This window comes from Acanthochromis polyacanthus, chromosome 6 (genome assembly GCF_021347895.1).
Source record: "Acanthochromis polyacanthus isolate Apoly-LR-REF ecotype Palm Island chromosome 6, KAUST_Apoly_ChrSc, whole genome shotgun sequence".
NCBI lineage: Eukaryota > Metazoa > Chordata > Actinopteri > Pomacentridae > Acanthochromis > Acanthochromis polyacanthus.
The window spans coordinates 39,722,422-39,746,153 of NC_067118.1; the positions used below are offsets into that span (position 1 = coordinate 39,722,422).

At 40.8% G+C, this 23,732-nt stretch overlaps 1 protein-coding gene across 5 annotated transcripts in view; it reads left to right on the forward strand.

The window, feature by feature from the left end:
• The window catches only part of kif1b (kinesin family member 1B), a 69,128-nt gene that overhangs the window by 23,471 nt on the left and 21,925 nt on the right, over positions 1-23,732 (forward strand). Inside the window, exons 8-25 of one of the 5 annotated variants that reach the window (XM_051949120.1) lie at positions 935-1,012; positions 1,102-1,167; positions 1,341-1,358; positions 1,716-1,791; positions 2,923-3,001; positions 3,347-3,489; positions 4,150-4,191; positions 5,899-6,110; positions 7,565-7,644; positions 8,620-8,695; positions 10,433-10,512; positions 10,941-11,047; positions 11,404-11,487; positions 12,213-12,393; positions 12,522-12,594; positions 20,475-20,580; positions 21,485-21,633; positions 23,215-23,397. In XM_051949120.1, the coding sequence (XP_051805080.1) occupies positions 935-1,012; positions 1,102-1,167; positions 1,341-1,358; positions 1,716-1,791; positions 2,923-3,001; positions 3,347-3,489; positions 4,150-4,191; positions 5,899-6,110; positions 7,565-7,644; positions 8,620-8,695; positions 10,433-10,512; positions 10,941-11,047; positions 11,404-11,487; positions 12,213-12,393; positions 12,522-12,594; positions 20,475-20,580; positions 21,485-21,633; positions 23,215-23,397 (1,833 nt within the window). Of the gene's footprint in view, positions 1-934; positions 1,013-1,101; positions 1,168-1,340; positions 1,359-1,715; positions 1,792-2,922; positions 3,002-3,346; positions 3,490-4,149; positions 4,192-5,898; positions 6,111-7,564; positions 7,645-8,619; positions 8,696-10,432; positions 10,513-10,940; positions 11,048-11,403; positions 11,488-12,212; positions 12,394-12,521; positions 12,595-15,322; positions 19,261-20,474; positions 20,581-21,484; positions 21,634-23,214; positions 23,398-23,732 lie in introns of those variants that run through there. The other 4 variants (XM_051949116.1, XM_051949118.1, XM_051949117.1 and 1 more) reach the window with 4 other exon arrangements.

The window sequence follows — 23,732 nt, forward strand, 5'->3', positions numbered from 1 at the left end:
TCGTGATCTTTGGTGTCACAGTTTGATTTAGAATTGATTTTTAATTCAATAAAATGAACAAAGGGCACTGTTATAGGCTCTTACCTCAGTCGTCTGTGTGACAGACTACTGACTTCTGTGCTTTTCCCACTGAGTTCCACATAAAACATAACTAACAGTTCAGCAAACTTGGTTTGATGCGGGTCATTGTCTTACCATGACCCTCTTGAGAGTAAGCAGCTTTATTATGTTTAAGTTATTTTCATCAGTTAACTGCATCAGTTAGCAGGAAGCATTTAGCATCTGTTTTTCTTCATGTAAAAACTATTCAATGAATTTATAATTAACTGAACAACATCACTGGTTAAATGTTTTTCTATAAAACAGAAATTGCTATGTTGTAAACATCGTGGAGAACAGTCTCTCTGCTGCAGTGTTAGTACCAGGGAAAGCCGTTATTATCCAGAAAGCTTGCAGGCACACATCTTTTGAAAAACAGACTTCACTGACAAAGTTATTTCCTGCAAACCACCAGAGTTGGTTGAAGTTTTGTAAAGAGCTGCAGGGTGCATGAGTTCATTGCTCCACTGTGCAAACATGAGCCTGTGATGGTGTACAGAGTATTTACAAGATACTTGAACTTAAACTAAACACTAATTGCTAAGTCAATAAATTTAAAATGTGCCCAAAGACTTGCCTTGTTTGAAGATGAAATACAAGATCATTTTAGTATGTGCACACTGTAGCCAGAAAACCTTAGACCGAAGTTCTGCTCTTTTTATTCCAGCAACTTAATGTTATTACAGAAATCTATTTTGGGCTTTTGGTAATTGATTCAGAGTTGCAGAGGATAAGACTTATGTGAATCGATTATTTTTGTTCTTTACCCTCCTATAATTCATGTATATATTATTTATAAGCTTGATGCATCTAATGCGTTTCCTCTGTCCTTCAGGTCAGTAAAATCAGTCTGGTAGACTTGGCAGGGAGTGAACGAGCAGATTCCACCGGAGCTAAAGGTACCAGGCTAAAGGTAAGACTACCATCTTTGTAAACATCTAAAAACTAGCTGAGATCACCTTGATGGCTCTGGAATTTAAAAACAATTGTCTGTAATTGCAGGAGGGAGCAAACATCAACAAATCTCTCACCACTTTAGGAAAGGTTATCTCTGCCCTGGCTGAAGTGGTGAGTGTTTTATGATCCTCTGTTTGTTTTCTCTCCTTCTCCTCCTTTACATCCTTTCTTCTCCCTCGACCTGACCCTCCCTTCTCAAGGAATTAATGTATGTAGCCTGGCATGCTGTAATGTGTGCCCTTCTGCTTTCTCCTCTCTTGTCCTTGTAATGCTTGCTTACACAGGACAACTGTACCAGCAAGGTAAACCTTTTGACAGCTGAAACACTAACCTCTGATTCATCCCATTAAACAGACTTGACAGCTTTTTGCCACGTTGCACTGTTGAAGCTGCAGAGATTTAGTAGCTACGATTTGCATCAAACCAGTGCTGTGCTTTTAGGCATCATGCACAGTTACATCCACATTTATTGCACTAGAGCAAAAGCCATCCACTCATTTAAACTGACCACTTAGCGTCACACAAGGTTTATGTTTATGTTGCATCATAATATTGTTCAGCCCTTCATGTCATCCTTAATTTCACGTGTTGAAACATGAAGCATTACATCAGATATAGTTTTTTTCCTGCCTGATTGCCTGGTGTTTTGTTTACTGCAGAGCAAGAAGAAGAAGAAGAGTGACTTCATCCCATACAGAGACTCTGTTCTGACGTGGCTGCTGAGGGAGAACCTCGGTATAACCTTTAGTATCACTTGATAAACACACTGTACTGAGTGAACATGGGGAAATTTATGCCTGAAAACTGTGTAGTGAAGTCCTTACTTCTGGACAGCAAGAGAAATGGAGCCGTTTATATAATGGGAAACGAAGGAGGGATATAAAAATGACTGGAGCTAGTGTACATTACCCTGCCAATTTAAGAACAACACTGTCAGCAGACTGTATTTCAACCTAACTAGACGAGCACACGCGTCCTCTTGGTTCAGGCACATGTGTAGGAGAGGTGTGCTGTGTTTTCAGTCTTACTAATACATAGTAGTTTAGTCTAATAAAACGGAAATCTTACATTAGTGGAATTAGTTTTCTGCACTCATTTTGAGTCTGGTGGTGTTTCCTTCTTTACTGAGCATTTTTACAATAAAGCATATTGTAAATTACAATAAATCATGTTGTATTTTGAAATGATCCAGTGTTAATCTAGCCTAGCCGCGCTAGACCCAGCTCTTAAGACACAAGGGTCTAGGAACGCTCGACAGGGAGGGAGGCGGGCTAAAAGGTTGTTTTTCAAATCACTCTGCAGCAATTGGGTAGGTATACAACCAATCAACGCAACGAATAGGCTGACGTAGTTCCGAGAGCGCCGGATTGTGGCTAAGTCCCATTAGCTTCCCCACCAGCGGAGCCAACTGGTATATTAAGGATTTGCCATATCCCGTCGGCATAAGTCCAAATACGTCTTTCTTCTCAATGAAACACTTCAGTGCCGTCCTTTGTTTATCTTTCAAGTTGAATTTTAGCTTCAAATCTTTAAGGGCTGTGGCCAAAGCCGAGTGGAAAGATAACTGTTTATTGTGCGCCGGTTGTTTCTGTCAGAATCGTCACGCCTCTGTCGTCACTTCGTTACGCCCGCCTTCTGACTCTACACTTCATGGTGATTGGTCCGGACAGTTTTAGGAGAATCCAGCCTCGAGCCTTATGGAGGGTAACTAGACCCACCCTGGCAGAGAATTAAATTCGTTGCCGTGGGTTGTCTAGCGCGGTTAGGCTAGTGTTAATCTAGTTTGGATCTACACAAAGTGCATTAAAAATGTCTTTCATTCACAGTGTCACGTAATTGATGTCTCTGCTGATCTGTTGTTGTCAGGTGGAAACTCCAGAACAGCTATGGTAGCTGCCCTCAGTCCTGCAGATATCAACTATGATGAAACCCTCAGCACGCTCCGGTAAGGTTTCTGTCCAGCATATACTGTAGATCAGGGGTGTCAAGATCCGTTCCTGGAGGGCCACTTTCCTGCATGTTTTAGATGTTTCCCTCTTCCAACACAGCTGATTCAAATGATCAGGCTCGTTATCAGGCTTCTGCTGAGCTTGATGATGAGCTGATCATTTGAATCAGGTGTGTTGGAAGAGGGAAACATCTAAAACATGCAGGATAGTGGCCCTCCAGGAACTGAGTTTGACACCCCTGCTGTAGATAATAACTTTAAAAAATAATTACAGCTATATATGTGGTGTGTTTACATATAAAAGCCCTTACAGAATGAAACAAAGTTCACTGTTGTTTTTAGTTATGCTGACCGAGCCAAGAACATCAAGTGCAATGCTGTGATCAATGAGGATCCCAACAATAAGTTGGTGCGTGAGCTGAAGGATGAAGTGGCTCGGCTGAAGGAGCTGCTCCGTGCCCAGGGCCTTGGAGACATCCTGGACAGTGAGTTTTATGCCGTCACAGTTGGCCAACTACCTTCTCTGTCAGGGTCTACCACAAGCTGGCAACATCTTCTGTCTTCATTACTGTCTGATTGCTTTCAGCCATCTAAACTCTGTTTTCATCATAATGCTTGTACTGGTGCCTGGTACGAAACTAAAAAAAAAGTTGCCTTCATACAGGTTTATTATGCCTCTTTACTGAGTAAAAGATGTAGTGTGTATTCTGTACTGAGTATGATATGTTGAAAACTAAATTTATAGAATATTATTATATTTTTAGATTGCACAAAATCATTTATGAATGTGTATATAGTTACATGTGTCTGTTTATGACTGGCAACACAAATGATGGTTTAAAACTGTGTAAAATATCTTACTTCATTTGCTGCATACAGGATTAATGGCTCATAGCCATGTCAATTAGAGTCGTAATTTACCCATTAGTGACTTGTAATAGCTGAAGTGATTAATAACCTGTCTACTTGCTAATGCCTGCTTAGATCATGCCTAATGACATGGTACTTAACAAATCATTCCATTGCATTTCTTCTTATCCTTGTTTCATTCACATCTAGCTCTCTAAGAAGTTTCTGTAACCTTTTCCTCCCATTCTACTGGTGCTGACCTCTGACCCTTCTCATCTTTTCCTGCTTCCCCTCAGTTGATCCTATGGGGGATGATTGCCCAGGAAGTGGAATCAAATGTGTGTATATGTGTGATAGTCATGCATTGCATATCGCAGTTTGCCCTAACGAAATAGCTAACATTGCTTACAAACCCCATTACCTGTATTTTAAATCTGCTGGCAGCTTTGCATGTAATTGCTTAAACTAGCCAAAGCTTATTAGAGAGAGACTCTGAAATGCAAGGCTTCTGTAGGTGTGCTGATCTGGCAAGGGTTAGCATGCCACTAGATTAGCATGCTCTGCGCTTGTTTGCTGTTACTTTTCAGAATGATGGGCATGAGGCAAGCATTTGCAGCCTCAGATTCATCCGGAACAGTTACTCTTGTAATATCCCTTTTAGAAACATAGCGTTTAAAATAGCATATCAGTCTTCTCCAGCCCAAAGCAGCTCCTAGCCACGTCTCACTTTCATTGATTCACTTTCTTAAGCATCTTTTCTTGCCAGTGGATCTTTCTGCTTTTTATTGTTTTGTTTTTTTCCACTAATCGTCTCCTGCAGGTGACATTGTTCAAACCTTTAGAATGGCACTTCTGAGTTCTCAAGCTGAGGCTCAGAGCTACAGACGGAAAGGTGCATAATTTTACATTTCTAAATAGCTGCACCCGAGGTGTATGTATGCAGAGTTGACTAACTTCCGGTGCTTTAGTAGTTTGTATTGAGTGGTTAGTTTGTTAGTATCCCCTCTGCTGTTAAAACGTCTTCCCTCCGTCCCTTTATTGCTCATATTCAGTTCAGTTAAAATGCTCTAAATCTGTAAAGTTTTTCTGACCAATAATGGATGCTCAGTGGGGTAAAAGAATACGTTTTGGTCCTGTGTTATGTTCTACCTAAGCTGAGCAGCTTTGGTCTAGTTTTTTGGATTTAAAAAGTGAACACAGTGTGCCTTAGAGACCCTTGATGCCATTATATTGACATGAGCTGCCTGACCTTTGAGAAAGGCTGCTGTGGCTTTGTAATGGTGGCTGCGTGAGTGTGTGTGTGTGTGTGTGTGTGTGTGTGTGTGTGTGTGTGTGTGTGTGTGTGTGTGTGTGTGTGTGTGTGTGTGTGTGTGTGTGTGTGTGTGTGTGTGTGTGTGTGTGTGTGTGTGTGTGTGTGTGTGTGTGTGTGTGTGTGTGTGTGTGCAGTGAATCAATTTACTCAACTGCGGGCCGAACTTTTACAGCATGTGTCAACGATTCGTCCGTCCTTCTGCTGAACAGTTTTGCAGTTTCCATCTCACTCCCGTTCTTTAGTTGCAGTTTTCACACAGTGTGTTTTTGTTGACGTTTGGGTAGAAGTTCACTTCTTCCCAAACCACAAATTGTACACATTTGAAATTCAGAGCTCAGAGTTAATTGCACTACTCTAAAATTCCGACCCACATTAGAACAGCCATCTGAAACCTTTTTAAAAAGAGCAAAGGCTGAGGTCCAGTTCATCTTTTCTGGAAGAGTTGAAGTAACCAGACCGTTGAAAACGACCTGGAGTGAAAACTGCTGCCGTCTGTAGCTGACCAACATGCTGGGTGTTTGTCTTAACCCTGTGACGTACAACGTGTGTCTTACATTGGTCTTTCCCCCCCTTTCTCCTTTCTCTTTTCCCATCTTTCTCTCTCTACTCTTTCTTCTTATTTGATATTTGTTTCCTCCATTTTATGTGGTTTATTCTCTCTATCCTATCCTGGGTCTACCCCACCTCTGTCTGTGTTCTCTCTCTCTCTCTGTTTCTCTTGTTGCTGGCTCAGACCTCAAAGACATTCAGAACAATAAGCATAGATACTTGATAGCCTCAGAGAACCAACGCCCTGGCCATTTCTCCACAGCCCCTATTGGTTCCCTGACAGCCTCTCCATCCTCTGGCTCACTAAGCAGCCAGGGAGGCCTGCAGTCAGTCACCAGCATCCAAGAGCGCATCATGTCCACACCTGGAGGAGAGGAGGCCATTGAAAGACTCAAGGTAAAGTGGAAAATGTGGGATGAAGAAGTCTCCAAATCTCACTTATGTCTCTAGTTAAGAGGAAAGAAGAGGCCAACAGCAATCTGCCCAAAACCCCTCAGCTCTATCCACTTAAAGTCTCTAACTTTAAGTATGTTTTACTCACTACAAAATGTGAAGAAACAGAGGACTTCATTTTTTACATTTTTGCCATTCATCCGTTCTTTAGTAAGCCTTAATACAGGTCTGTGTAGCGCTAAGTGTAGGAACAGGCTGGACTGTAAATCTTCTCTGGAATTAATTTTACAGATTATCTGACTAGTTTTTGAAAAGGGAAAGCTCCTTAGACACCACTGAAACATGCTTTAATAATCAAAGCATGTTAATATTAAATATTATTATTTAATTTACTTCTGCCTCTTAATCCATGTAAAATGTTGTCTTCATCTTCTGCTGTGATAAATGTGTTTTTACTGCAAGGGTAGTGTTGCAATAAGAATATAACCATATTCTCATTGTTAGTCAGAATTTATCACAGTGTTTGGTTCAGACAGAATAAGAAAATATAAGGACAACAGTGTTAGGATTTTTAAGTAAGTTTAGCATGCTTTAATTATGCTAAATATCTGAATAGATTGGTAAACTAATTGAAGGTCAACAAAATCCTTTCATGTCAAGATGGCCGCTGTTTCATTTTGGCCGACACACAGCCTTCAGTAAAAACCCGTTTTGTGTATCAGTCCTCATGTGGCCTCTTGGTTTTCTAGCTCTCCCCCTCGCACTGGGCTCCCTCACGCTGTAGAAAAGGTAGCACACAGGATTTCAACAAGCAGCTATGAGGAACTGCAGTTTCCATGGCAACCATGGTGCCCAGTCTGTCTGTCATCCAATGACGTCAAGCACGACGCAAACACGGAGGAAATTGGACCGAAATAGATTCAGTCTTATGGGCTTTTAGTTATAATAGTGAGGCAAAATATATTCATATTCTAAATGTGTAGCAGCTGTTTTAGTCATCTAAAAGCAAACATTATGGTGAAGGTTAAGTTTACAGGTTTATTGTCATGTTAAGCTAAAATGACAATACACTGCTTTAATAACAACAGGACCAAATGTCCGTTTGTACATCCGTATATAGAATTATAAATGGCTTAATATTCACTGCTTTTAAAATGATAAAGAAGATGTAGTGGTTGTATTGTTACTCTGATCACTCGAGCTCAAAGTGGTTGTATAATAAATACATAGCAGTATGTTTCCACTGCCCCTATGTACCCCAGAAGTTTATTTTCTGAAGGAGAAAAATATCAACTTGACCAAGAAAACAGGTTTGTCGCTGGTATGACAAACTAAATCTCACAAAATCCACACTGGGTTGGCCTGTTGTTACTCAGCTAAACCTTCATTACACTGCTAATGGTTCCAGTTTCATTACACTGCTTGTGCTTTTCTCACATTTTGCTGCTTGTGTTCAGGAATCAGAAAAGATCATCGCAGAACTCAATGAAACCTGGGAAGAGAAACTGCGAAAGACTGAAGCAATCCGCATGGAAAGGTCAGTACTGGCAGACAGTCTGCTCGTTTCCATTTGTACCTCCCGAGGGGGCGATGTGTGTCCTACGTGTGCATCTACCCCTTCCTCATTATGTCCTGTCTGTCTTAAGTGGGGTTTATGGTCTGTTTCAACTGCATGTCAGATGGTCTGATAGCAGCGGAAACCTCCTCCCACATCTCTATGATGTCTCCATCACCCATTATCTGTAACTTTCCAAAACGATCCAACTTTCACACCCACTTCACACTGTGATTGGGCAGCTGTGTGGATGTCAAGCATTTTCCTTCTTATTCTAACTCTCTTTTCCTTCTACGCTGTTTGTAACTCATTCCATGTGTGCAGCTAAATGCACTATCAGTGTCTCCCTTAAGAGATTGCCTGAAAATACCGCTGTTATCCCCATTTTAAATGATGACATCTGTGTTTTCTCCCTGCCTTTCAATGTGGCTGTTCGAGATAACATTGATTTGTAACAACTGCCTCACAGTAAATCTTAAGCGCTAGTTCTTACAGACCACAACACAGCCTGCAGACAATCCTTGTAGCACCGTCTCTGTCTTGTCACCCCTCTTGGCTGTCTGTCTCACTGTCCTCACCTTTCTGTCTCATTTCCTCTGCACCAATTCTGTCCGTTTCCCTCTTCTTCTTTGCCGTCACACTCTGCTGCACAAACTCCCCAGTCCCCCTTTATCCACTCATCTGTGGCTGCAGCCACCAACACCTACCGTCTGTCTGCTGAGTTTCTCTGCCTGTTGTCACACCATAAATGACTTGCTCTGATGTCGCCCAGCATCAGTTGTCAACCTCTGCTGCTCATCAGCACAAAGGTTTTTGGTGAAAATAGATACAAAAAGTTCAAGTATCTGTTGCAGAAAGCTTTTTCCAGAAGAAGAAAATTACACGTAACATGTTGATTAACGACATAGTTCAATATAAACAATATTTAATCAGTTTGCTGTTTTGTCTTCTTTACAGGGAGGCTTTGCTTGCAGAGATGGGTGTGGCCATCCGTGAAGATGGAGGCACTTTGGGTGTATTCTCTCCTAAAAAGGTAGGGCAAACCAGCTGGATGAGACACAAACACGCTCCTCTTATGTCATATTTCCCATGAGCGGTGCTGCACACCCTTCCTCTATCACTCCCCCACTTCTGTTTTCCTTGTTATCTTTTTCCATGAGAATCCTCCCTGTTCTCTCCCTGGTTTTTCCTCACCGTTCACTTTATCATTCTGTCTGTCTTTCCACTCTTTGTTATTTGCTTCCTTCGCATACTCAGCTTAGCCAAGGCAGGATATTTGATGAGCAGTTTGATTTTCCCACCAAGAAGGTTTGTAAATTATATAAGCAGAGAAAGCACCATGACTGCACTAGATGTAGCCCCATATCTGATGCTTTAGTTAAGTCCTAAGTAGTTATTTATTATCAAAAGTACCTCCGCTTTTTGTTGTTCTCTTCACTGTTTGCTAGTTTTTTTCCCCACTGTAAGAACCATCTATAGTTCCCTTTTCCTTCCATGTTTGACTGACAGTCTGACATGAGATCAGCTTTAACAGGCTGTTAGGATTTGACAGGTGAATTTGTATTTAAGCTACCGTGAAGTTAAATCACTTAAAGCCAAGTCTTGTTTGAATATAATACTTTGCTTTGAGTAGATTATGAAAGCGTTTGCTATAGCTGAACAGATCTCTTAGTGCTATCATGAGGCTTATTAAATTACAAGCAGCAGTAGATTCCCTTCACTCTTCTTATTTACCCGGCAATTAAAGAGAACTGTGGCTGCAACGTATAGACTAATAAAACGGTAGTGTCAGGGAGAAACTCCGTTAAGAGCTCTCACATAACATAAGAAGATCTTCACCAGACCAGAAAACACACGGAGACCAGTAGTTTACTTGCAAGGGTAACAGGACAGTGCCAGCTACAAAGGGCTGTCCCAATACATGGTTTATTTATACAGAAGCAGGTGTGGGTACATGGCTGCATAGGATAAGAAATAGCTCAACTTACACAAATGGGAGTGAGCTGAGAGAGTGGAAAAATACTAAGATGTGGAAGCTAGGGAAGCGAGAAGTGTGTGCGGGTATTTTTATAAAAATGATCATGTAAAAACACTATGTACAGACAGTTAATGCCCTAGGGCTCGATTATGATAAATGTATTTACAAGTTCAACTCTAACAGGTAGTATGTGCTTGTCAGCAAAGTCACGATTGCGGCAGAGAAAGGGGTCTGGTAGCTTTGAATCACTGTTTTTTCTGTGCCAGCTGTCACTGTGTGAGCGTTGGTTTGTAGAAAACTCTCCTCTGTGAAATTCATCCTGTTCTTAGACATGCTTCAACTCCTCCTCCCCTCATCTTCTGCTAATTATTGTTTTCTTCTTTTGTTCACAACCATTTGTCTTCCATTAATTTTTGTTCTCTCCTTTCACTCGCTTGCGCTCCACGGGTTAGCATTTCGTTGAGAAGCCTTGTGATCTCTATACAGACTTTAACGGGGTGTTTTCCCCCAAAAAGGTTGGTGTTTTGGAGGAGTAGCGCTGTCTGTGGTAGTTCTTTCATCTATCAGACCCAAGAGGTGTCAGGATGGTGTGAATGTGACCTTTTCTGTCTACGTTTGTGTGCTGTGTTTTACAAAGCAAATGGAAGCAGCAGTGTTTGATGGTAAAATGTGCCTACTTGATTGAAATTCCCCGTATTGGTGTAATTTGTGTACTGTTCAGTATTGATGAAAGTGATGAAATTCCAGAAGTGTTTTTGTGGTAAACTGTCCGTCTCCTGTGTTCTTTGGTAGACTCCACATTTGGTTAACCTAAATGAGGATCCTCTCATGTCAGAGTGTCTGCTCTACTACATCAAAGACGGAATTACAAGGTAACCAAAATCTGAATGACTCCGAAATGCCGCAGAGGGTGTGAAAGGTTTTGCTTTTTTTTTGCAGGGCCTCTGAAAACCTACCGTATTTCATTTTCCCTCTTTTATGTAAAGCAAAAGGAACTTTGAGAGTCAAAGGCTTAAAATCTGCCACATCAGAATTTTTTTTTACAGTCTAAAGTTACTTTCCTCCCCTCTTTGTCCTTTTGTTCCCCTCCATAGACTATTCCCCTTGAGTATTTTGTTACATTTGAACCCTTGGGGGGGAGACAATAAGCGATGAAAGATGAAGGCACCTACAGTTCTTTAGTGCGGCCTTCTCGCAAGTAACAGTTTGAAGCTTCTCGCTGACTTTTTGCCGAAATGGCTGACAATGCAACGAGAGAGCGGTGTGCAGTCTCTCAAAATGGCCTCTGTGATCGTTTCAGGGTGGGTCAGGCCGATGCCGAGAGAAGACAGGACATCGTTTTAAGTGGCGCTCACATCAGAGAAGAACACTGCATTTTCCGCAGCGAAAGGAACGCCAACGGAGATGGTGAGATACAGTGTTACTCGTTTGTTTGCTTGTGTTGGGCGTGTATATAAATATGTATTGATTTTCTGGAATGTTTTGAATTAAGCAGAGTTGGTGGAAAGACGGTAGAGGATTTTTTTCAATTCGAACACAGATACAGATGCCCCCTAAATACGCGCATAAGCAACCCCAGGCAGTTTGTCAATAGATTAAAACTAGTGCATAAATACAGACTGAAAATGAATTTTCTCTGCTAATGGAAACGTTAAGCCACTACATGCGTATGGTGGTTGAGATGTTCGTCCTTTTCTGTTTAAATGTGAATAACGATGAGCTTTTCAGAGTGACTCAATGTTGATTGTTTGTTTTTGCTGAAGTCATTGTTATGCTGGTGCCCTGCGAGGGATCGGAAACCTACGTCAACGGCAAGCGTGTTGAGGATGCAATCCAGCTCCGTTCAGGTACATATCTCATTTATGTATGCAAAGTTGTGAATAAACTGTAAACAAGCTGTGATCGTGTAACAGTTTTCCCAATAACTGTGAAAAATATATTCATATATTAAGGTTTCCAGTAGGCTACATGATTAAGCCTCCTGTTGTCCTCATTTATGGGCACCAGAAAATATTGTTCAGGAACGAAAATTCCCTTACAGTTTCCCTTAAAAGTTTAATTTTTTTTAAAAGAAATTTGGCAAGAAATAAAAAAATAAAAAATGTATATATTTCCAAAAAAAATGAATAAAAATCTTACAAAACATCTTACAAAAAATCTTAAAAATATCTAAAGTGATTCCATATATATATATATATATATATCAGTAAAAATTCTAATATTTTCTTTAAGAACATTTCAGAAACATATCTACTAAAATCCAGTTAAATTTGCTGGATTTTGGTTGATTTTTTTTCCTGGTTATTCTTAAAGAAGCATTTTTTTAAATGTTTCTTTTTTCCTCAAAAAAATGTTCAAAAAATTTCCCGAAAATGTGGAAGTTTTCACTGTGAAAATATTTTTTTCCCTCCACATTTTCAAACTTTAAAACGGGTCAAATTGACCCGCAGGACGACAGGAGGGTTAATAAGTTAGAACTCTTACATTTACACAATTCTTACTGCACTGAAAAGTAACATCTTTGCTAATGTGACACTTTTTCCTACCGCACTTGTACGTTACCCCGTTATAGGCAACCGTATCATTATGGGAAAGAACCACGTGTTCCGGTTCAACCACCCAGAGCAGGCCAGAGCTGAAAGGGAGAAGACACCGTCTGCTGAAACCCCTGTGGAGCCGGTGGATTGGACGTTTGCTCAGAGAGAACTCCTGGAAAAGCAGGGTATTGACATGAAGCAGGAAATGGAGAAAAGGTATAAAACTGTGCCGTTTGCTTTGTTTAAATGAATTTCTAATAGCGTTAAGCGTGGTTTTAAATGTTGCTTGTGTGCATCATGAGTTGTTTGATGTGCTTCACAACCTGTTGTACTCGTTTGTGTAGACTCACTGAGATGGAGATCTTGTACAAAAAAGAGAAGGAAGAAGCAGATCAACTTCTGGAGCAGCAGCGGCTGGTGAGTGCAGATCTGCTGGAATCCCATCAAACCCACTTTAAACGAGTCAGCGTGTTTTCTGTCGTCATCATTTTAGAAGTTTGAGTCAAATAAGTGCAGAGTGGGTTTTATAGGAGTAAAGTTTAAATTAGTTTTTTCTTTTTGAAAGTTAATTAGAAGCAGCTTGTGATGCCGCTAGTTTGTGATATTTTGTGTGATTTTGAGAGGTATGTACTTCAGGATAACTGTAAGTGGAATTCAAAGCTAAAGCATGGCGTCTTATGGCCAATTACAATTGGAAAGCTTGGTTTTTTTTGGATGATAGTTTGGTCCATTTAAATCTGACAAGTACTAATTCTCTCTCAGAGCTCTGACACTTTTGAGATGTGTGTATGTGTGTGAATCACACTTTTACTCTTAGCGCATGTCTGTTTTTCTTGCATGGAAGTTTTTCTGGGTTGAGATGGATGAGCTTTTACTCGCCTTCTTCTTGAGTTTAACAGATTTTTCTGTAGCAAATTGATTGAGCGAGACTTAGATTGTAAAGCTTTCCCCTTTCCAAATCCCTGTTTCCTTTTTTCTTGTGTCTTCTATAGTGAATCTGAATCTTGCAAAACAGCAACTTAAAGCTAGCCTAGCCGCGCTAGACAACCCACGGCAACGAATTTAATTCTCTGCCAGGGTGGGTCTAGTTACCCTCCATAAGGCTCGAGGCTGGATGCTCCTAAAACTGGCCGGACCAATCACCATGAAGTGTAGAGTCAGAAGGCGGGCGTAACTAAGTGACGACAGAGGCGTGACGATTGACAGAAACAACTGGCGCACAATAAACAGTTATCTTTGGACTCGGCTTTGGCCACAGCCCTTAAAGATTTGAAGCTAAAATTCAACTTGAAAGATAAACAAAGGACGGCACTGAAGTGTTTCATTGAGAAGAAAGACGTATTTGGACTTATGCCGACGGGATATGGCAAATCCTTAATATACCAGTTGGCTCCGCTGGTTGGGAAGCTAACGGGACTTAGCCACAATCCGCCGGTGCTCTCGGAACTACGTCAGCCTATTCGTTGCACTGATTGGTTGTATACCAACCCAATTGTTGCAGAGGGATTTGATAGACAACCTTTTAGCCCGCCTCCCTCCCTGTCGAGCTTCCCTAGACCCTTGTGCCATCAGAAACATGGGTGTAGCATGGCTAGGCTAACTTAAAGCGAAAATTGACTCGATATTAAGATAAAAAATCCCTTCAGACTAAATAATGTCAGCATTGAAAGACACATCCATGTTCTTCTGAAGTGCTGCTGCTTTTGCATGGTTCATGTTCATAGCATGTTTTCTTAACTCATCCAGTACTGGTTCTGGACTAAGTTGCAGTGTTTGCTGTTGAGCTGGTCAACTCTGAAGTGGCTGTTGATTTGCTTGGATTAGATTTCTACTCTAGTTTTCTTGCTCTGTTTTGTCCTGAGTTTCATCTCTTCAATGCAGTTGCTGACATGTCCAATGCATTGTGATAACAAAAATTCCTGCTGTAGTTTTTCGACAGATAGTGACAATGTGGTTTCTCATTGACTTCTTTGGCTACCTCTCTTTGCTAGCCTTACCTGGCATCTCTGTAGCTCACTGAGGGCACGGCTCAGCAACAGAGTTATCAGGGAATCACAGACCTCTTATAGACTCTTGTGCTTTCATGTGCAGAACTACAGGCACAGGTTTCAGACTCTCAGGGACGTAACATGTCCAATTTTAGCCGTAGATACAGTCTCTCACACACAAGACCTGAATTATCTGTACCTTCTGGTTGTGATCTGTAATGTACGTTGTCTACGAAAAATGAGAAACTGCATTTTTTTTCAAAACTAACAACTTTTTTGTAGTGGATTAACACTTACCCTCACTTCCGCCTCTCCTCTCTCTACTGGCTTTCTGATCAACTGCAAGAACACTCTCTCTTCTAACTCACCGCTAGTACTAAAGCCACTCAAACCTTCTGGACTAAAGGGGGAAAGCTCCAAAATCCATCTGCATGCATGCCACTTTAGCATGTTTGGGATCCAGCTTTCAAATCACCAAATTTTCAATTAAGAAGAGGAATATCACAAAACAGTACAGAAGTGCTCCAATCAGCAGCTGTCATCTATTGATATTTCCTTTCTAATCATGATAGACATGCTTTATCTTTACTTTTAATACCAATATGCAACATTGGGAACAGTAATTTTGAAAATGATATCCCCCTTTCTGAGACGTAAAGAGCCTTGTTTTTAGTGAATGTTTTAAAGAACATAAATTCATATCCATATAGTCATTTTCACTTGAGAAAAAGGAGAAAAAAAACTGACAAGAAAGTCAATGGAAGCCACTGTTTGTTGTACGTTTGTTTGTTTATTCTATCTTTATTTTCAGTGTAATTACAGAAATTATACTGCATGTTTCCATACATCTTGTATAGCAACGATGTATGCAAAATATTCAGATATTATTACAGTGTAATAATAATAATAATAATAATAATTCAGTAAAAATCATAAATCTCCAAATTTTGAACATCGAAATTCTGTCAAAGCTCAAATACCATCATATTCTGATTCAACTTTGACTTGACTCATGGTTGAAGTTCCCATGTTGCATATTTCTACATTTATTCATTCTTTTTTTAAAGGCATCTTTTCATCTTCTCCCTGATTTCCCATTGTAATATCTCCTTTTTTTTGGGAACCATTTCGTTTGTGTCCTGTGTTGTTTTCTCAAGGATGGAGACTCTGATAGTGGGGATGACTCAGATAAGAGGTCTTGTGAGGAGAGCTGGAGACTGATCACTTCCCTGAGGGAAAAGCTGCCTCCCAGCAAGCTGCAAACCATAGTGAAAAAGTGTGGATTACCCAGCAGTGGTAAAAGAAGAGAGCCAGTTAAAATGTACCAGATCCCTCAGCGGCGCCGCATCACCAAGGACTCCAAGTGGGTGACCATCTCAGACCTGAAGATCCAGGCAGTCAAAGAAATCTGTTATGAAGTAGCACTGAATGATTTCCGCCACACACGGCAGGAAATTGAGGCACTGGCTATTGTAAAGATGAAGGAGCTCTGCGCTAGCTACAGCAAGAAGGACCCCAACGAGCGGGACTCGTGGAGGGCAGTGGCTCGGGATGTTTGGGACACTGTCGGAGTTGGTGATGAGCGCATCGAGGATGTCATAACGAATGGCACTCGAGCAGGAGGCGCTGTCATGGATGAGCTAAAAGTGCACATCGATAAACTGGAGGACATCCTGCAAGAGGTGAAGAAGCAGAACAACATGAAAGACGAGGAGATCCGTGCTCTCAGGAACAAAATGGTCAAAATGGAAAAGGTCCTTCCCCTCATCACCCCAGAAGGCCAAGAAAAGCCTCCCGGCTCAGCTGCTTCTACTTATGCAGACAGAACTCCGAGCCCTCGAGAAGGAAAACCTCCTGTGCCTGAAAAGCCTGATGATGTGGAGGATGTAGATTCACTGTCAGGCCAAAGTGCAGGAGACGACTCAACCCTAAAGCGAGGCCACATGCGCTGGATGCGCCAAGAGCAGATGCGCCTCAAGAGTCTTCAGCAGCAAGAGATCTCCAAGCAGCTCCGCCGGCACACCGGGCCTCATCGCTTTATACCCCCAGAAGACCGTAAGCTACGCTTCCCCTTCAAAAGTAACCCGAAGCACCGCAACTCGTGGAGCCCCGGTACTCATATCATCATTACAGACGAGCAGGTCATAGAGCTGAAGGTGCCCAAAGAAGCTGTAGAGGAAGAGGAGGGAGAGAGCCTGGCTGGAGAAGGAGTGCAGTCTAGAGACACGATGGCTGCTGCAGTTGTCCATGTTACTCCTCCATTACCAAGCCCATCAGTTCAGCACAGAAGCAGAGACTTTGAGCAAGGTTTAAGCCAGGGTCAGAGACATAACTACAGGAACAACCAGCACCAGCAGCCCCACGAACGAGGCCGCAGCAACTCTTTTAATCACCGCCAGCGACCCTCTGGCTCCATGGAGTCACTGCAGCAGTCTGAAAACAACAGGAGGCACACACAGTCTTTCTACCAGCCCCGCCACCACCAGAACCAGCCAGCACACCCTCCGCCTCACCATCAGCAGCAGCCCTGCCACTATAATAGCGTGATGTACGCAGATGGCGGCTTCAATGGCTACCAGCACTACCATCACACTGACCACGCTAACCATCCTATGAACTTTCAGGCTCCTCCACGAATGCGCAGGCAAATGTCAGCCCCTAATCTAAAAGCCAGCAGAGAAACGACAGTCTGAGTGTGACTTGGGGGATGAGGAACTAGTTTGATACACTTTTAGTAGGCAAACACATTACAGATCACAACAGCTCTGACGAAACTGACTGTGACTTTTGCACTTGATCAGTGTGTTACTGGTTGATCCAAGTATTGTATGTAATATAAAAAAAAGACATTTTATCATCTTCATCATAATGTATGCCGTTGTTATCACTAGCACTGGGAGAGCTGCCGTGAGGATATGAAGCCAACGTGTGATATAAGGGGACTCTTTTTTTCAGAAGAGACATGCCATGCCTACTTTGTTCATTTATCAGCATTTGTGACAATTCATTCATGAATCATGCTTTGATTTGCCAAAATTCTTTTTATGGTTGAATATCTGAGTTTACATCTTTGCCGTTTTAGTATTGAATAATGATGAATGTCTTTAGTCACGATAGTATGAACACTTTGAAGTGTCTAATTATTATCATCAAGACTTTTGTTGTTGTTGTAGCTCAAATTAGGAACGGAAAACATCCTATATTTATTTTTCTTTCTACGTACCAGAAAAGTGAATGTTAGGATGGGAGAAACAGTTGTCTTTGCAATATTACATTTTGTGTTGTACCTCATGAAGCATTTTCTGTTCTAAAGCATCACTGGCCTGGATCTGGAATCTTAAGACCATTTTAGAATTTATAATGGAATAACTTGATGACTGACAAGTCAGTTGTGTGCCTTTTAAACAGAGACTGAAACAGCCTTTTAAAGAAACTGGTATTCAAAAAGTGCCTTTAACGCACTAAACTCTATTAATCCTGCTATGCATTTGCAGTTCAGCGTTTTCTCTCCCTTCCTTTAGTTCAATGCTCTTGCATCGGGTTTCAGATGAAGGAAAACTTCATAACTTACCTAACCGAAACTAACTTTTTAGTAATAACATTCATATTCTTAGTAAGCCACTTAACTGCTCAAGCCCAAACTTTTTCTTCTTCTTCTTGCTTTTTATTTTTTACATTTTTTTATCATTTCAAATATGTAACTGCCACCCACTTGTATTACAGTATTTTGCACTTCCTCAAGTCGTGGATAAGTTGTATAATTAGTAGTTAATACACTAATTTTAATAATGAACAGCAAGTTACTCGAATCCTAAAAATGTACATTTTAAAAGCCTCTCAGAAAAAGTATTTTAATTGATCGTGTATTATACTCTCTGGATCCTGGAGCTCAATGAAGGTCCTACAAACTGAAGAACCACTATGACTCTAGCTGGAAACGTAAAGAAAACTGTATCTGTTTGAAAGTTTCGCTGTCACCAGTCCAGACTGTTTAGGATATTTTTCCTATTTTCTTCCTCCAACACCCACACGTTATGAACTGAGCTCTGAATTCTGTTTGGTCCGGTCTTAAAAATTACATTTTCGGTTTGTGGTTCACTGAGTAAGCACAGAGTTCACTGTGTTTCAAATGAATGCCCTACCGAGCGTTGTCATGGTTCCCAAAGACTGGCCTTAAAGCGTGTTGGAAGGAGGACAAAGACTTGAAATGTTTGCATAATGCTACTCAGTAGAAATATCCATATCAAATGAGATTTTGAGCACTGCCTTGTTTTAGCTGCATCAAAACCCATATAATCACGCATCCTGGATGATAGACATATCAGAGTGTTGATCTATGAAATCTTGTCCGTGTCAATGTTTTCGCCTCTGTGCTTTTGCTGATGCTTAATTGGATTAGCAGCAAGTCTGCATGTCAATCTGTCTTTTCCTCGCTGCATTTGTAGCTTTAAAAGAACCCGTTGATTAGTAAAATCCACTGTCACATGGCCTTTAAAGCATTTCAGAGATATGGTGACACTGGGAAAGCAAGCGACTATCAAAATGTGTTCCCTGATTTTGGAATGATTAATTCATTTTCTGTTTTATGCTCTAAGTTTTGACTGTATATTCAGCCTTACTATGCTGTAAGAAAAAAACCAAATGATGTGACGTATGCAGCCTCATGTCTTTGACTGTCTTTGCATGCAGCAGCTTACAGTTGTTCAGCCCAGTTAAACGCTCCATTAAATAATGTTATTTAACGTATGCTGTGGTGCTGATGGCGACCAGGTAAGCTGGAAAGTATGCAACATCCAAGTAACTATGTACAGTGTACTGTTCTTATGAAATACACATATATCTCTATGCTAGGTCTCAATTGTGATTGTCTGTCGAGTGTTTGGATTTTACAACATATCAAGTGCCTCATTGTGGCCGTGTACCAAGTTGTGTTGCTCCTTAATCAAGCACTTTGTGCAAACATACAGTACCTATTGGAACAGCGTTGTCCACAGGTTTAAAAAGTGATATGTCAAATCTATGTGTCGCCGGAGGTTTATTTTCAAAGTATGACTGAAATAAAATGACGCGCTCCATGTGCAGTTATTCTTTATAAGTGGGTTGTCTTTCTTTTTTATTGCCCTTGAAATTACTATAGGGATGTACAATACAGGGGTTGTCATTGTTAGGTAAATGTTTACATTAAATTGGACTTTTATCGACAGAATTTGCCACTAGAGAACAGAAAAAGCATTATTTTTTGCTGTTAAATATCCCTCTAATTGTTTGTTACTGCATTCTGGCAACAGTTGAAAGTTTTGTCACTCCATGCACATAAATTTTGCGCATTTCATTTCACTCTCGACATCATTCAGTTCATTTTTGAATGTAGATAGTCTCAGATACGCCGTGTGAAATGGCTTTAAATCACATTTCATGTCAATGTGTTTAAATGGTACATGTGTTCACACAGCTTCAAGCCCACAAGTATACTTTCAGTGAAACTCGAAATCTTTTGATCGGGGAGATTAAGCTGTCAGCCTGTTGGTAGGGTTTCAGCAGGGAGGAGGTCAATGACAAATTAAAAGGCTGCATTGTCTTCCCAGAAGACTGAGAACAAACAGGATGAGGTCATCGGGCCACAGCCTGCCCCGCTCTGATGATGATGATGATGATGATGGCGCCCCTCATTGGATTACAGTTGACTCAGCACCTCTTTTCTTCCACTCCAGCCATTTCTGTCAAAAGATAGTTTTTCATTGTTTTATTTCCAGAACTATTCATGCTGGTTGCACAGAAAAAGTGAGAGCTTCTCATTCATAGCATTGGCTCAGTTTTTAGTTTAGCTCTTCCATTATTGAGGACGTTCAGTTCTGGATTCTGGCTGATATTTTTATTGTGCCCAGCAGATATGCAGTTATTGATTCTGTGAAGTAGTTTGTTCTAGCAAAGTAATCCATAGTTTGCATTGTAGTATTGTATACACAGTGCTTCTAAAAAAGAAAAAAAACACTTATTAGTGATGCAGGTGTAGAAATCTGCAGTTGTACATCTCATTATGAATTATGCATAGTACTATTTACACGTCCAGCTTCATCTACTATTGGGATGAAAGTCTTACATGCTACATTTTTCAGAAGCAAAACTCTGTTGGTGTAACATGAGCCACGAGGCCGATTGGATGTTAAAGATAGGTAGCTACTTCATTACTCCCGAGGGAAATTGAAAATGTCTGCTACGTTTCTAAGGGCTTGCTGAGCTCTCTTGTTGTTGCGGCTGATGGACACCCGTCCGTGTTCTCTGTCCTCTCCTCTGTGTGTTGGCGTCCAGGTTTACGAGAGCAAATTGCAGGAACTCCAGAAACAGGTGGAGACTCGTTCTCTGGTAGCCGAAACACCTGACGAAGAAGAGCTGGAGGAGGAAGAGGAAGAAGAAGGTGTGTACTATGATCAGACCGGGAGATTTTTCTTTTACAGCACATGCTTTACATAAGCCCTAAATATATGTAGCAGTGTGTGTATATGTATATAAATGAACTGTGTGTTTTCTTCCACATTTTGTGTCCAGAGCCTAAACTTCTTGGATGTGCGTATAGTATTTTCGTATCCATAATGTCACCGTCATTCTGATTAAGATTAATTAATAGCGCCATACTAATTACCCATTGAAGATAATAAATCAGACTACCAAATACACTATATCCTCTAATTTCTGTTAAATATACCATACTACTAATGCTTTATAATGTTTTACGTGAAGTCTGAAGGACCATACTTGGATTGGATTTTTTTCACGGTTTAGCCACCATTACCTCATAGCAGTCCTGATGTAAACATTCATTGACGAACAGGACTGGATTTTTATCAAACATGGGGAATCATCATTATTCACAATTAACTTACAAGTTTAGAGGCACCTCATCCGTCCAGATTTAGTCAAAATAAGATTATTTATTCGATTACACAGTAGCTGTTTTGAAATTTGGTGACACGGTTAAACCTTTGTACTCAACAGACTATTGGCATACAAGAAACTGCATGTTCTCTCTTGATTTTTTGCTGCAACTGTCTCTGTAAAATCTGTTATTGGATGTCCCTGAACACCTCACAAAGAAGTCGGTACAGCCACTGCTTGTAAGAAAATTAAAGGTGTCAAAATATTCCATTTGATGAATTATGGATAAACTCAGGCAGGAATGTTAAGTAGAATCAATCTGTGCTTGGCCTTAAACAATCAAAAATCACTGGTATGGTCCTTCTGGGTGTTATGGGTATTACTGTGTATTAAATGTATTTTATAATGTGTACTATGTGCTACTCTTGTCTTCCGTCTCCCCACAGTTCCGTGGACTCAGCACGAGTTTGAGCTGGCTCAGTGGGCGTTCAGGAAGTGGAGGTACCATCAGTTCACCTCCCTCCGTGACCAGCTGTGGGGGAACGCGGTGTATCTGAAGGAGGCTAATGCGATTAGCGTGGAGCTAAAGAAGAAAGTGAGTGAAATGATGTGTCGGTTGTTTAGTTTAACATTAGTTAAAAGCAGGTTTTAAAGCTTTTGCTTTGCATCTTTATCTGCATAGCAACAACAGAAGAGTTTTAACCTGCTTTTCTGACAAAGAAAGCATTACTTATATATGCGAGAAAACATTTGGAGACGTCTTACTTTTGCTTCCTTGAGATATTTTCCATGTCTTCTGCAATGGTTTCATTCATAGAATTGTAATTCCGTGCGTCTGGTAATCCAAAATGTGGTTGTAACCCAGTTAGACCCCGATGTTTTTGCAGAATCTGGTTACTGCTAGCAATTTGTTTTTGGCAAAATTTTAAGCAAGATATGAAGACTGAAGGGATTTTGATGATTTCAGGCTTGATTTTTAAAATTTTTCAAACAGACTCAGATGGAAACCTGGTGATTTTTTTTGTATTTTTACAGTTTGTGATGAATTGTTTTATTTTGGCAGTTTTATTTTGAAAAACATAACGTGCCTTTGAAACCCGCTGGCAGGTTTTGAGGTTCAGAATTAATCACTTTATGATGCAGATTTCCAGTAGGATGTATCTTGTTGGAATTACACAACTTACAATGTATGGATGTTTTAGACTATGCACAATGCATAATGAAGACTATTTTTGCTCTGTCCTTGAGTCATTTCTAACTAGACACCGTATGGAGGCTGGTAGCCCCTTCCATCCGTTCTCTTCCGTTTACTGGCAGCCGCATAGAGGTGACTCACCCTCATAGAAATAATCCATCACATACACAGATGTTTGACTGTGACGTAAAATGAGACCGTTACATCCATTCATACGTTAATTCAGCTGACCAGACTCCTCAACCCAAACCCGCATGATGATGTCTGCAGGCCTGGAAGAGCATCAGGAGGGGAGGTTCACAGCGTCTGGTGATGTTTATGGGTCTGAGACTTCAGGCAGTCATTGACTGCAAAGGATTTTCCGCATGGCATTAAATATGATGATTTTTTCTTTGACTTAATGTGTATTTGTCCAGATACCAATGAACCCTTAAACTTTGAGTATCAAATATTAAAAGGGCTACATCCCCTACAATGTTTCTTCTATATTTACATAAACCTCCTCAAATTAAAACTGAGACTTAAAAAAACTGAGGAGTGGACTGTATGTTTGACATAATGCACATGCTCGTCCTTTTAAATCTGCCAGAGCACAGCAGTGATTCATCGTCACACAGAGGGACTGGATTTGTTACAAATCTAAAGCTGGTCTTCTGAGGTTTACCTTCCCCATCAGGAGACTGCCGTGATTCATTTTCCAGTCACCTTCTATGCGCTATGTGATTGATACTGGAGATGGGTGGTCTGTCACATGGCATTTTCAGACTGTTTTTTTTTTCCTCGAGGTTTCTGTCGGTCTGTAATTTTTATCTAGAGTTGTTAATTGGTTTAACATTTTGGCCTCAGAGGAAGAGAGAGACCACAAAACGGAGGGTGGTTTGTTCCCTCACTGTATCAACATCCCCACATCGATGTTCTTATTCTGCTTTTACTCATTCTTTCTTTCTCAACCATGTCTTTTTTTTTTCTTTTTTCCTTCAGGTCCAGTTCCAGTTCGTCCTCCTGACAGACACGCTGTACTCTCCGTTGCCTCCTGAACTTCTGTCGACCGAGCCAGAGAAAGAACGTGACCCCAGACCTTTCCCTCGCACCGTGGTGGCCGTAGAAGTTCAAGATCTGAAGAATGGAGCTACACACTACTGGTCCCTTGAAAACTCAAGTAAGGCCCACACCATACCTGCTTAAACTACGAATACGTTTCATTTTAAAAGTTTAACGACTAGTCTCGATGTACAAGGAAATACAAGCACCTAAAAGTCAGATTTTAGGTGAGTAGGCTGAAGAATTTCCAGTGACAGACTCTAGGCATAAATCTTTCTGCACAGCGACGATCAAACATACAAGAGAAGTAGCATTTACAGAAACACGTTTTTGATTAGAAGGCGACAATGCAGCGTGTCATCTGTTATCAGCATTCAGTGTTAAGAATCATTAATCTACTCAAATGTCGTGAAGGTTTCAGTTTCCTTAATCTGCTCGTTGTCGGATCGTTTCTCACG